Raw genomic sequence first — 14,798 nt, forward strand, 5'->3', positions numbered from 1 at the left:
TGACTCTCCAGTTAACAAAATGGTTATTATTTTTGATCTTGACTCTTTTCATCCTACCGCATACTGTGTGGATCGTTTTGTTTACACACATTCGGGCCCTCCTTTAGGAGATTACACAACAATATCAACAGGTTACATTTAGCGAGGCATCAGACAACGGCCTCTTCCTTTTTTTAAATCTTTTTCTGTGTATCTCTGGCAGCTTGTCTCCTCCCCTATGTGTGAACTTTCTTTTAACTTGCAAGACTAAACTCATTAATATCCTGCGGGCCCAGTAGTAGGTGTATTAAATCTGATTAGACGTCAGCTCTAACCAGAGCTATAGGTTACTTAAATGGGAATTAAACGCCTATCAAAAGACACAGTTGCCTTTTATTGAGTTTGTATTTAACTATAATTTTGCACTCAATATACGCTCATTCTCATTATCTTTCTGTTATTGTCATAAAGATGACTTGAGTTGTTCCTTGTTTTAACACTAGAACCGCCAACGGGTCAATTTTACCCGCAGCTGTTTTTTGATTGTATGTAACTTTTTTTCAATAAAATATTAAAGTCTCCCAGTCTGTGACTTTTCCTGAAAGTGTGTTATGTAGCACCCTCTGTTGTTAGAAATTGTCAATATGAAGTCAGATCGCCCAAAAAATTGCCATAGAGGGATCGACAGATAGATAGTTATAGATAGATTGATAGATAGTTATAGATATAGAGAGATTTGTACCTAAACAAAACACAAGTCTAACACCAAGCGTTTAAATCAGCACTGTAGCGATATTATATACTTCATGCTATCTGCACAAACTATATCATATGAAAAGCTGAGAGTCCACAGATTCTATTGGTATAAGTAAATAAAAGAACATTGTACCTTGCAAATCAATAGCGGGTAAATTTGACCCGTTGGCGGTTTTAGGTATACAGCGACCTCTGGCGGTTCTAGTGTTAAATTACATTTCCTTTTTTAATTTGAATCATTTATGAGCAGTCAGACTTTATTTAAGAAACGTAGAGAGAGACACACACAGAATGTAGCTCACTTTCTTGATGACATGCATACATTTGAACAATTTTTTAAGTGGACCTATCATGCTATATTTGACAAATATCTTGTAGGGCCATACCTATATAAAACATGTCTGTGAAGTATTTTTTCAAAATACCAAACAGATCATGCATTTGAGCCATGCCTCATTTCACTCTATTTGCTCTTTTCCAGCCCTGTTTTTGCAAGGGCTGATTCTGTGAAGTAGCTTTAATGCAAATGAGCTGCAGCTGACCACGCCCCCCTGCAGGAGAGGGAGATCAGCTGCTGGGCTCTCAGAAGAGGGGGAGAAAAAGAGATCTCCGTCCAACGTGTTTTATTCTTATATGATTATATAGAGTCATTATTCATTTGTTTTAAAGCTCAATAAATAACAAAGAAGACCTTTGACCGGCACTTTTCTAATTTTGTCCGGAAGATTTAAACTTTAACGGACATGTTGACCGGCGAAAAAGAATCGAACTGAAACTCTGCCGCACGGTCCCCTCGTTCCTTGGAAGAGGCGGAGAGGTGGGTGTTTGTCATCTGCTGGTGGAAAACCGGAGAGAATTACAGTGCTTACCTCGGGAGGGATTTGCATTGACTTACAGCAGCGGGAGCAAACGCTTGCCTCGAGGAGGGAGAAAAGGAGCCACAGCGGAGAATAAACAGAAGGGCAACCATGGCAACCATGCAAGGGAAGTCTTCTTCGCTGCTTTTGTGGCAGACTACAGCGCCACTTACAGGCCTAGCATATGTACAACAGCGTCTCCAGCGCTTTCGAGCGGCAATGGCCGTGGCCCAACCCCCCATTCCCCTGATAGGTGGAGAGTTGCCCATATAGGTAGAGCACCCCTTTTCTGACGTCAGAAAAATTAACGTCTGTATCAGCTCCGTTGCAGCCCCGTTTTTAGAGATTTGGGTATGGAGGAAAAGAGAGAGGGTTGTGTTTTCTGACACTTGGTGAGTTCCCTGACACACCGGGGACACATATTCATGTATAAAAGACGTACAAAAGTGCATTTAGCATGATAGGTCCACTTTAATTAAAAGTGTGTACGCATAGTTATATGAATGACTGTATGTGGTTGTTTTTTTTAAATCCCTCTTTCCATTTTGAATTGTATGTGATTGTGCATGCAACACATTTAACATCACACAAGTAGTTTATTATCAACAAATCAGAAACAATTCACAAACAAAAAATACGTCATCCAGAAGGATTGGCCACTCATACCAGAACATTTTATAATATGTGTCATAGTATTGGTTGCATAAATGTAACTGAAGCTTGCAAAGCATTTCAGAAAACCCCTTGGTATTTATAAGAGGTGATGGATCAAGTCGTCAATCTCTCGGCGCTCTCTCCTTACTCACTCCTGTCTCCCACTCTGAAACACAATGATACGCTAAAACAAGATATATGTGGAGCGAGCAGAAGCCCTGCTCAGCCTCCTGCGCGTCACTGCTGAGGTTCGCTGCTCTCTGTGGTTGCCTCCGTGAGGTGAATGCGTTCAGATGTTACTCATGGTGGAGTCTGGTAATGCAGATAAAAAAATGCTAATAACGACCAAGCCTTCACTTTCTCACTCTCCTCCATCCCTCCTTCCTTCTGTCAGTCTAAACCAAACACCAAGTGTCATCTGTCAGTCTGCAGTGTGATCTCACTCCGCGGCAACATGAATAATGAAGAGACGTGTCTGGACTCTGATCTGACTGCAACCTGTCACAAAAACGACTTTTGTTGGACTATATATTGTCTTTCAATACCATTCTATACCACTGATATCATGACAATATAAAAGCATTAAAAAGCAAAGATCAATTACGTTTTATTTCCTAAGAATATAAAATATCCTAAATTCTATTCTAAATAAAAACAAAATGATTAAGAAAGATAATTAAAAAAAACAATAAATAAAATGGACTCACAGGGTCTGCTTTTAAGAATGAGCAAGTCTTATTCTGGTAGGGTACATGTTGGTGACATTCTTATGTTAAAATGAATGTATGTAATCAAAAGGTCGGATTAAATCATCAAAATCATGTTCGGACTGTATACCATAGTTATCCTGACAGAACTAGTCTAAATATTTTCTGACTTTTTCAACGGTTTGCTCTGCCTGGTCGTTTTAACTGATACAAAATAATTCCTGGTGTGGAAAACTAAAGGGACTAATAGACAGTTTAATCTCCAATTAGCAATGGTTGGCTCATTTTATCTGTGCACTAATGTCCATAATGTCTCTGTCTCTCCCTCAGGACACCGTGTCTGTCCACCGGCCAGGCTTCTACGCCGACAGGTTCTTCAAGTTCATGAGCAGCAACGTTTTCAAGAAGAGCTCCTGTGAGTTCAATTTACATCCACTCACTGCCTTACATAATCAGACGAGGGCTGGGTGAGAAGAGCTCAGACGCAAATGTCAGATGCCAGGCTTTTGTCTCTTTTACAGCCGAGCCTTGACAGGAAATCAGACACAGTTGCCCACCTGCCTTATTAGGTGCTGCCTCGTGTCATGTGAGAGTCAAACGTCCATTTGATCCTTGTGCAGTTCGTTTTCATCTCCTTCCAAAGATTAACGAACACACAAATAATTATTTGTTGTGGAGGCCGAGGGCAGATGTGATATTTTCATTTTTAATTCTTTGCGTTTTTACTTCAACTGACAATTTAAACTTTTTGATGGTACTGCAGCCTCAACACATTGCTATTGATTAACAGGTCAAATACATCTGCTGAAACAGCACATTGATATATGTAAAGAGTCCGGTGCTATGATTTGTTTTAATCTGTGTGGAATTTCCCATTTGCACCCAGCCCAGAAATAACAAAGTGAAATGTGCTTTCCCACTTTTACCAAGTTATTGAAGGTGTCAATGTGCCCCTCAGCTCTGAAGTCCTCTCCATCTAAGAAGGGTCGCGTGTCGTTGTCGGTGCCCAAGTGTATCGGCCCCGGTGCCGCCTGGTCAGCCAGCCAGCTGCCGTCTGAGAGAGACGAGAACATCTATGACCTGAGAGGAGCTCGCAGCTTCCCCACGCTGGAGGATGAAGGTACATCACATCTGTATACGGAGTTGTAGTGCAGGGAGGATAACCAAATAAAGAAAATAGGACACATCAGTTGTTTGAGTTTGGATGAGTAAAATGTTGTTCTGGAAGGTATATTCTGCCCCTTTTTAAACAACACAACTTCTGATCGTTCGAACCTTTGGAAAACAACTGGCCTGTTAGCTGGTGTCATTGGAATCATAGGGCAACACAGGCAGGACAGCACTTCATGCCTCCTTAAATGCAGCATGAGGTGCTTTTCAGTTTGAAAAATAGACAAAGAAATTCACGGTTAATCATAAATATAACACTAGATTAAAAAAAAGGTAAAGAAGAAATATGATACACAACATAATACCTGTAATAAAAAGGTGAAATAAATAATCTCGAAGTTATATACACTCATATCTATATGTGTGTGTCTCTCTTTCTCTTCTCCTCCAGGCCGAGCAGACCATCTTCCATGCACTCCTCCCTCGTTTGAAGAGGCCACCACAGCGTCTATTGCCACCACTCTCTCTTCCACCACCTCTCTGTCCATCCCCGAGAGATCCCCCTGTGACACCGTCGAGCACCCCCGATACAGGTGCTCACACACACACACACACACTGAGCAAACCGTACAATAAGATAAATGCTTTTTCTGACACGTTATATATGCAAGTACAGTTGACATTGCCTTTGATATTACTTTATTGTTGAAGCATCATATTGACAGTCTTCGATAGCTGAACTGAAATGTATGATTATCTTTCCTTATTCTGTGTAAATAAAAAAATGTCAGAGATGTTCTACCTGTATTTTGAGTTAAAAGGTCTACCTTCCACAAGTGAATCATTATTTTGCTGCGACAACCTGATTAAAACCCTTAAAATGCCATTTAAACTGAGAATAAATTACCACTATAGTGTCAGTAGTTGCTCTTGTGAGCGTCTCCTCAGCCATAGCAGCATGTTCCAAGTCAGCTAGCTGCTGCTGTTGTCATGTACAGCTGTAACTGACACTGTCCTCTGTCTGCAGGAGGCACACCCAGTCTCTCAGCCACGACGGGAGGTGAGTCTGGAGCCTGAATGCTGCTTTCACATCACAAACCCTTTTGAACAGGATTAACAGCGCTGTTTTTACAGAGTTGTGTGGGTTGCTAGCTTCATGTTTTCCCAGCATTAGACATGTCTGGGTGTGGTGGGTGTAGAGGAGAAAATGTGAGGTCAGCCTGTTGGTGTGTTTATGTGAAGGCCCATTGTCCTTGTTGCTAAGAAGTGACCGTGTTTGTTTTTCCACATGTGTTTCATTTCCTCTGTGCGTGTTGTTTCATGTGTGTCTGCTTGTGTTCAGGACCCAGGAGGAGCTGCGTGTGCGTGAGGAGGATCAGCAGACCATCACGGTGGAGGTGGAGCTGAAGAGACACGACAGTGAGCCCACCATCTCCGTTCCACAGCCTTCACCTGAAGCCAGGTCAAACACAATGTTGTTTTACCTGATTGTTAATGTTGTTAATGTCTCGTTAATAACAAGTTCTAAATGTATAACTCTATGTCATTGTCATGTAGTCTTATACAGGAAACATAGAAGACGCAAGAGTATTACATGCACTTACTGTAGATCTGATTCATAAGTTAAAATAATAACACATTAAATAATACATTAAAATACACAAATGTTTTCCATAATTGCACACATCTCAGTTTAATCAATTAATTTGAATTAGTCTTTACTTTATTAACTGAACAGATTGAAAAGGGAATCTGTTTTTAGACATTAACTAATGTAAGACATTCTGGGAATTTACGACAGCTCACATCATTTTTTTATATTCTGATTCAAATATATAATATGATACACACATGTCTTGGTCCTTTCCACTGCAAACAGAAACACATAAAGACTCAGCTCCGTCATGCGCCCTTATTATTCGTGTGACCCCATTAATGGATGGAAAAGCTGGAAAATGTAATCACCAAAATCACTCCGTTTGGCACCGCACTATAAATAACCTGCTGCCAGCTCAACTGTCACACACACACACACACACACACACACACACACACACACATAATGCTTAATATTACACACAGTTAAACACTGAAGCCGCTTTGCCGATTTGTTTATGGGACTTTGGAGTGCCCTGTTATGGACGGATAAAGGCTTCAGGCATTCACTCTGAAGTAATTAAGTTATGAGAGAGTGCGCACATGCATGAAAATCTGTGTTGTGTTCGTGAGAAGTGCGTGTTCTTTTTTGGGGTGACCCTGTGAGGCAGACACAGAGCCGAAGGAGCCCCTACATGGGGGGCCAGCGGGGGAAAGTAGGGCAGTGGGACAGGAGGCCTGGGGGGGTTCCCATAAAGACGGGATGACCTGACACTTTGCATATTTTAACCTATATTTAATGTATTTTATTTTTTAAACTGAAACTGCATCATAGAAAGAAACTGGAGAGCTATTAGAGAGCGAAAACATAAAACCACATGTACAAATGTTTTAGCCTCATAAAATAAACTTTATTCATACACAGCTGGTCGAAGAGGGGCTGAAAGTTGCTGTGAGTCGGGATGAGGTCAACTAGGATCAGGATGTGGTTGCCAGGGCCAACCAAGTGAATAATTGTGTCTGATGCTGAGAAGCCAGTGGCTAGACATATGGCCCGGGGGTCTGGAGAAGGAGCTGGCGGGAGGATGTGAGAGCAGAGACGTGGACAGGCGACTGAATTATCCATCTGACTGAGTCCAGGCTCTAACTCACCTGCAGACGGAGAGCTGGGTGGGTGTGGGACGAGAGACATGGAGCAGAGAAAGGATCATTGCAGACTTACTGATTGAAAGAGAAAATTAAACAGAATGTTTCATGTGAAGAGTGCTGGAGGGGTGAGAAAGACAAAAATAGTCATCTTGTAAATTAGTAAAAGCAGAAATGTAGAGGAAAGGGAGCAAAGTGGAATTAAAGCATTAAAGAGTCTGATGTAACATTGTAAAATAATAAAGGATTTATCCGTTTTTGATATGCAGAGAGACAAGGATAGGATATATATACATCTTAATAAAGATATATCTAAATGAAATGAGAGATGGTGTTGAAGTCAGACATCCCCCCCCCTAATTTGTTCTGCCAATCTCTGAGATGCAAACTCAGCTTTGTTTCCCCCTCAGTGGCCAGACGCCGGGCTTTTCCTCAGCTGGATTTGAGCTCACAGACAGAAGCTGAGACAGCAATGTGGATGTTTCTAAAGCCTTTCTAATAGTTGATGATCTGGCCAGGAACAATACAGGATTGTGGCAGTGCACAGCCAGCTGGCAAATCTTTGAGCTTAAGCAGCTAAACCACAAGAACACTCACACACACACACACACACACACACACACACACACACTCATCTGTTGGGTTTCAGCCAGTGTATGCTCTAATAGCTTTGTCCTGTTCCTCTGCCCTGCTGCAGGAAAGTGGCTTATGGCAACTGACCCAATAAATGGCTCACAATGTTGGCAACTTCTGTGTGTGTGTGTGTGTGTGTGTGTGTGTGTGTGTGTGTGTGTGTGTGTGTGTGTGTGTGTGTGTGTGTGTGTGTGTGTGTGTGTGTGTGTGTGTGTGTGTGTGTGTGTGTGTGTGTGTGTGTGTGTGTGTGTGTGTGTGTGTGTGTGTGTGTGTGTGTGTGTGTGTGTGTGTGTGTGTGTGTGTGTGTGTGTGTGTGTGTGTGTGTGTGTGTGTGTGTGTGTGTGTGTGTGGTCTAGCATTACTATACTTGTGGGGACCTAAATCTGTTTACTGGCTTCCCTTATGGGGACAAATTGGAGGTCCCCATAATCATTACTTTTAGGGTGAAGACTTGGTTAGGTTTAGGATTAGGGCTAGGGTAAGGTTAGGGGCAAGGGTTAGGGTTAGGCATGTGTTGGTTATGGTTAAGGTTAGGATAAGTCTCCAGGAAATGCATGTAAGTCAATGTAATGTCCCCTGAAGTGTGTGTGTGTGTGTGTGTGTGTGTGTGTGTGTGTGTGTGTGTGTGTGTGTGTGTGTGTGTGTGTGTGTGTGTGTGTGTGTGTGTGTGTGTGTGTGTGTGTGTGTGTGTGTGTGTGTGTGTGTGTGTGTGTGTGTGTGTGTGTGTGTGTGTGTGTGTGTGTGTGTGTGTGTGTGTGTGTGTGTGTGTGTGTGTGTGTGTGTGTGTGTGTGTTACTAGGTTGTTCTTTTGTTCCTAAACCACACAGCCTCTTTGATAATTACAGCACTATATTATTGTTTAAACCTCTATTTCTACACTAGACATAACGCAAAAGTTGAATTGAAAGGTGAATGTGTGCTAAACACAACAGAACGGGTAAGGGGGTCTTAATTTTGTCCGAGGGGGGTCCTGCACTGTTAGACTTTGAAAGCCTTGGATCAGCACTAACTCTTCAACAATCCCATCTCCCCCTCCCACAGCGAGGTTCAGGAAGGTGCTGGAGCAGCTCCCTCCGGCTCTTCATCAGCACCCGAAGCAGCTGCAGCCTCCTCCTTGACTGCCCCCGCTGATCCCTTCTCTCCCGGGGCAGCCGGTGAAGCCCCCCCCAGTCCCATGGTGGTGGTGGTGGAGGCAGACAGGGCCAGCCAGGTGTCCGGCTCCGGCTGCACCAGCCAGGCCTCGGTCGACGATGAAGACGACGTGCCAATCACAGATATCTACTTTGTAAGCAAAACCACTCCACACACACACACACACACACACACACACACACACACACACACACACACACTTTTAGATTACTTCAAATCCATGTTAAGATTAAATGAACACATCTCCCATCACTTCTCATCTTTTTAAGTTTGACCTCTTATTTTAGCCATCAACTCATCTTTGATATTTAATCAGGGCCATCGTGTATCGTCACTGATATGAGCCATATTTGTAATTAACAATGTACTTATGATCATAAAGTCAGTATAAAGCTATATGATATCCCACAGAGGCGTTGACCGAAGGACCAAAGAAAGGAAGTAGCGACTCAGGCTGGTATGGGAATAAGAGTGTGTGCAGTTATTGCTTGCAGTGTGTGAAACAAGTCGACATTTGGGAAATAGACTTTTGAGTTTTCTTCAGAGAGTTATATGAGAAGATAAGCACAACACGCCTTTTAACAAGTTCAACCAACATATCAAACATTTTAATCAGTAGGCTTCTGAGGTGCTCGAAGATAGATTCTCTTTCCTTTGGACAGACACAAAGTACCCGTTTCCCCTGTGTCCAGGCTTTATGCTAAGCTAAAAGCCTGCTGGCTGTTGCTTCATATAAGTGTGCAGACATGAGTGCTATCCATCTTCTCATCTAACTTACAACAAGAAAGCCAATAAGCATGATTCCCAAATTGTAGAACTATTTAACACTATGTTGTGAACACAGTGTGTTGCAGTGTGCACTCTGGTGGTGAGTGTTTGCAGATTGATATTGCATGTCAACACCATTTTGGAGTTCCTGTTTAATATGATAAACTGACACACTCAGCAGCTCATTCTGAGTGAATAACAACCAAGCGTTTGCAGTCAGCTCGTGTGTGTGTGTGTGTGTGTGTGTGTGTGTGTGTGTGTGTGTGTGTGTGTGTGTGTGTGTGTGTGTGTGTGTGTGTGTGTGTGTGTGTGTGTGTGTGTGTGTGTGTGTGTGTGTGTGTGTGTGTGTGTGTGTGTGTGTGTGTGTGTGTGTGTGTGTGTGTGTGTGTGTGTGTGTGTGTGTGTGTGTGTGTGTGTGTGTGTGTGTGTGTGTGTGTCAGTCTAGCAGATGATCTAGTTATCAGATAGTGTTGTGTTGGTCTAAATGTTCCCAAAAGCACAGCTATGCATTAATGTACGAGTGTCAGGTGGAGGATGGAGAGTGGAGCCAGTGATCACAGTGTCAGAGAGAAACTTTCCCACCCGGCTGCAGGCCTGCTGAGTGTCCCCTATCAGGAATCAAACACCCTCTAATGTGGCAGGAGGAATACTAATGGCCGACAGGTTAGTCAAAGAGCCCCCTGAGTTATTTAACAGGCCTCTCATCTGACCGGCTCCGTCTGATGCTCAGTTCAAAGGCCGGACACTCAGCAGCAGGGGGTCTGTGGCGCTGCTCGAGGTGACACTGTGGCACCCTGAAGTGTAACTACACAGAAACATGCTGCAGGCGGGGGGGGGGGACAACACTGAGGGAAAGTCATCTGTTTCAGAAGCTGATAACATGCTGTGCTGCGGGGATCCAAACTTCACACATGTTGTACATAGATTATGTTCCGGTAAATTATAGGGCAGTAACAATTTGTTTAAGCTTTATTCATAATGCTTAGAAATCAACATTTTTGCATTTTTTATTTAATTTAATTTATAGTATTTGTGCACAGTTGCAGATTAAAATTAGGCTAGACTAATATTATAAGTAGTATATTATTTGTAAAATTATTCCAGCTGTGGATATTTCTAATAAATCCAGAGTGTTGCACTCCAAAAGACTATCATTCAAAATAAGTCAACATACATTTTTAGAATAAGCTATATGTTATTATTTTTTAAATTCCCAACATGATTTAATCTGATGACACTTTCTGCTTCAATATATAATTGTTGCTGTTTTCCACTGAAGTAATAACTTTAAATAAGGGTTACTTGAGTTTGTTTTCCGTTGGGACAATGACATCAGACAATAAAAACAGAACTACTTTGGAAAAAAACTAATTTCAGTCAGTTCTGCTGATGAGGTGCTCAATCCACCATCTGATCATCCTTTGTGTTCCCGCTCTGTTTCTGCTTTCTCCATCATCATCATCATCATCATCATCACTTCTGACATCCCACACAAATCACGTTTCTGCATGGCTGCTCCACCTCACATGGTGGTGCACAACATTCACACTGACAAATCAAGAACCTCGAAACAATGTCACTTTTATGGCCCCTGTATCCATACTCTATAATTGCTTCTCATATCCTTCAGGCTTTGGAGTAGTTTCAAGGGTAAAATGCTTTACCTCACATTTTGTGCTTTTGAGCTAATTTACTTTATTTTACCTCATCACCTTCTTCGCCCCCAGCAACTTGCATTTCTTTTCACAAGTAAAATAATTAGACCCTCATGCTGGCATTTGTTTATTGCACATGTAAACTGCAGACTTACACACTAAGACTTAGAGGACAGAGTTGTTCAAAGCATTGAATCATACAGTAAGGAAGGGACAGGGAATATGTCTGAATTTTGTGTGTGTGTGTGTGTGTGTGTGTGTGTGTGTGTGTGTGTGTGTGTGTGTGTGTGTGTGTGTGTGTGTGTGTGTGTGTGTGTGTGTGTGTGGTGTGTGTGTGTGTGTGTGTGTGTGTGTGTGTGTGTGTGTGTGTGTGTGTGTGTGTGTGTGTGTGTGTGTGTGTGTGTGTGTGTGTGTGTGTGTGTGTGTGTGTGTGTTCCTCAGGGTGGCTCGTGACTACATTATTCAGCCACTCTCACAGCACTCTCCACATTCACTTTTTCATGATTCACGCTCTGCTCCCCTTCACCTCTGTCATCCACATCTGATTGTTATTCGTATTGTCTGCGAGCCCTCGTCTTCAATTCTTCACCTCCATCCTCCTCTGCGCTGTTATCACATGTTACCCCTACTCTTAAACAATTTTCACCTTACCCTGTTTCCATCCTCCTCCGGTTCTCTTCATTCTCTCAGCTTCATCTCTCTCCTGTGATGGCCTCATGAGTGATATACTTTTGTGTCGTGTGGAAAACAGAGTTGCTGCCAGACTTGTTAATCTAACTGTCTCCGCTGATTTACCCGCAGTATCTCACGCGCATTCAGAACAGTGTTTTCCATTTTCACCTCATCATGTTATTGCACTTTTCCTCCTCTGTCACCCTCTGTCTTACATTTCATCTCTTTTTTGTTTGTCTCTGTGCCATACACACATATTGTTGTCAGTTTCCCGATGGGAGGACCTGGGTGGTCTCTCCTTTCCGACTGAGGAAGAAATGCCAGTTCAGTTGGCCCGTAAGTGAGATGGTGTTAGTATTATAGCCGGTTGCTGTCCTGGCATTAGAATAGATTAGTCCGAGTACATCGCCGTTGTTTTGTGACACAATATGGTTTAAACTGCAGCTTGTGTGATGTGTTAACGGGGCCCTATTCTGCTCATTTGTGTGCCTCTACTGTGACATGTCTCCATGCTTTGATGTTCAAAAAGCTCTTTATTTCTCATACTGCCTGTGCTGCCTGCAGCACCTCTGTTCACCCTCTGTCTGAAACCAGAGCCCAGTCTGCTCTGATTGGTTAGTTGGCGGGATCTGTTATGATTGGTCGTCCGCTTAGAGATGTCCCACCTCTTAGCCTATCAAGTACAATGTGTTGGAGCGCTAGCCAAAAGAAGAACGAGTGTTACATAGTGATGTCACTATGTTACAGAGATAAACAACGGAGTCCAATAGAGGCGTTTCAAGCTGGGGGGCGGGGGGTGTTGGAACTTTGGAATTTTAGCCTTTGCAGACCATTTACATGCACCTTAACCGAGATAACCATTACAGGTGAGGGAAAAACCCCAAAAGCATAATAGGGCCCTTTAATCTCATGTGTTTGTGTGATTGTGTTAAAAACAAAAAAACACTACCTATTCTTCACATTGTGAAGAAAATAAAATGTGCGAGGCAGGTAAAAAAAAAATGTTTACTTGGGCAGTCTGTCTTTTTTTTCTTATCTTTTATCATCTTTTTTGAATCTCCATTTGCTTCCTCACTCACTGACAGCCTCCCTCCTCCTCCATTACACCTGTGTGAATGTGTTAGGTTCATCGTGCTGAGCTTTGCCTGAGTGTGTAAACATGTGAAATCAACCTACACCAACAAACCTAAAGGGCCGGTACCTTAAGTAACCTACAGAAGCTTTTATTTACATTATGCAAAGTGCTCGTTTGCTCGTTGAAAAGGAGACAAACAGCTGTTGTTGTGTTTTGCTTTGACTGAGGATGCTCTGTATGAATTTCCTGGCATCCTGGCTTTCTCCCCATTCTTCCGTCCCGGCCCTCATCCCCCCCTGAGGATGATGCCGCGACTCATTCCCTTGCTCTGCACACTTCATTTTCATTAAGAAATATGATTTAAACACGTCAGTCAGACCCATCGTAATATTGCAATTCCTAAAATCACTCTTTGTTCCGAAACAACCTGTTATCTGCCAAATTTTCATCTCTGTGTTCAAGTGTGCTAACCGCCAAAAGGATTACAACATCCTTTTTCAATCTTTAACAGTTTTACACCTACTTGATATGTCAAATTCACACTTTCCGATGTCTCTCAGTCTCAGCAACATTTCCTCCTATTTGCATCCCTAATTTTCATTTCCTGTCTTGTCTTTTCTTCTCCTGTGATCTCCCATGTCTTTCTCCTGCCTGCCCCTGCTGCTTGTCTCTGTGCCTCTGGCCTGTCCTCTGTCCCTCTGGCCCCCTCTGCTGTGGTGGGTGTGTAAAAACAGCCTCAAGACGACAGGACCTGGGTGTACTCTCCGCTACACTATGGCTCAGAGTCTCAGGCCATGCCAGATGGGGATTGGGAAGGAGAGACAGTAAGTGAGAAGCATCGGACTAAAATAATGAAGTACAGGAAAGTCCCAGGTATAAAATCAGTTGTGTTTCATTTGGGGTAACAAAGATGGAAAGGATCAGGTGTAACGTCAGGTTAGAGCTGCGTGAGAAGCTTCTACAGCAAATGTAGAAAAAAAAAGCTCAGGTTCGAAAGGCTGGCCAGAAAACCACCCCTACATTACAGCATTCATTTCTCATTGACACGTTGGTGGAAATGGTCACTTGCAGCTTGCATGACCATTCAGTCCACGAGCAGCCATCCTGTGTCCCTCCCACAGCAAACCACATCACTCTGCAGGAAGCCATCACACTCATGCATCACCACACTCCCACACCCATGCTGCTAGACATTCACACTAAGAATGTGAACATTAAACTCACCTCATAGATATCCTGTAATCAACCTGAGGTAATGTGGTGGATTTATTTTATCCTAATATATATTAACTCAAGACCTTTTTTGGTCATTTGAGTTTATTTAAAGAGTTTTTCTCTTATTTTCAGTGTGAGGGTTGATATTTGAAACGTTCCTACCCCCGATAGAGCCATCTGCCTCTCGGTAAAACTTTATTTGTATAAAGACATAAAAACGTGGAGTTAAATAAAAAAAAGTGGTCACTGTTTTATGAGGTTGTGTTATGCAGGCTGCTCCGCTACTTTGTTTTGTGTTGCAGAATTATGCTCCAATAAAGTGTCATCAGCCATTGAATTTTTTGACCTACTCATTTTATTTTTCATCTGCTCCGACACATCTTTGCACCAGGGATCTCTGAATGTAACTTCCGTGGAGAGATTTCTGATTAATCCAGTTCATTCAGTTAAGGTAGACATCCAAAAAATGTGCTTGGAACATAAAATCATATTTAACTTGATCCCTGTTTCACATAAGCATGATGATCAGCAATTCTGAAATGCACATATGGCTATCTTTTAAAAAACGACTTCTATACTGCAGAAACAGGAGGCCATTATTTTTATTTTAATTATGCAGCTGATTTCATATAGTCTCAGGAAACTCCTACTTTGCAGCATTACTTGATGATAGCTGTTCCTCTTAAACCACAGCAGATATGTGTTAGAGGTTGAATTAATGCTCGCTCAGATTGAATGGCACGAATCCCTTCACTTCTGGTTTTCAGTTTTCGGTGTGCTGTTTTTTCAGATTACCGCTTGCCTTACCTATCCTAGTTCCCTA

At 42.5% G+C, this 14,798-nt stretch overlaps 1 protein-coding gene across 3 annotated transcripts in view; it reads left to right on the plus strand.

Moving 5' to 3' along the window:
• Positions 1 to 14,798, plus strand: part of pip5k1ca (phosphatidylinositol-4-phosphate 5-kinase, type I, gamma a) — a 51,760-nt gene that overhangs the window by 33,774 nt on the left and 3,188 nt on the right. The window contains exons 11-17 of one of the 3 annotated variants that reach the window (XM_034081828.2): positions 3,284 to 3,368; positions 3,912 to 4,073; positions 4,515 to 4,656; positions 5,091 to 5,123; positions 5,406 to 5,525; positions 8,480 to 8,723; positions 9,002 to 9,047. In XM_034081828.2, coding sequence (XP_033937719.1) covers positions 3,284 to 3,368; positions 3,912 to 4,073; positions 4,515 to 4,656; positions 5,091 to 5,123; positions 5,406 to 5,525; positions 8,480 to 8,723; positions 9,002 to 9,010 — 795 coding nt within the window. In that variant the 3' untranslated portion in view covers positions 9,011 to 9,047. Of the gene's footprint in view, positions 1 to 3,283; positions 3,369 to 3,911; positions 4,074 to 4,514; positions 4,657 to 5,090; positions 5,124 to 5,405; positions 5,526 to 8,479; positions 8,724 to 9,001; positions 9,048 to 13,494; positions 13,585 to 14,798 lie in introns of all 3 variants that reach the window. The other 2 variants (XM_034081826.2, XM_034081829.2) reach the window with 2 other exon arrangements.

The sequence above is a fragment of the Pseudochaenichthys georgianus genome, chromosome 4, assembly GCF_902827115.2.
Source record: "Pseudochaenichthys georgianus chromosome 4, fPseGeo1.2, whole genome shotgun sequence".
In the NCBI taxonomy this organism is placed as follows: domain Eukaryota; kingdom Metazoa; phylum Chordata; class Actinopteri; order Perciformes; family Channichthyidae; genus Pseudochaenichthys; species Pseudochaenichthys georgianus.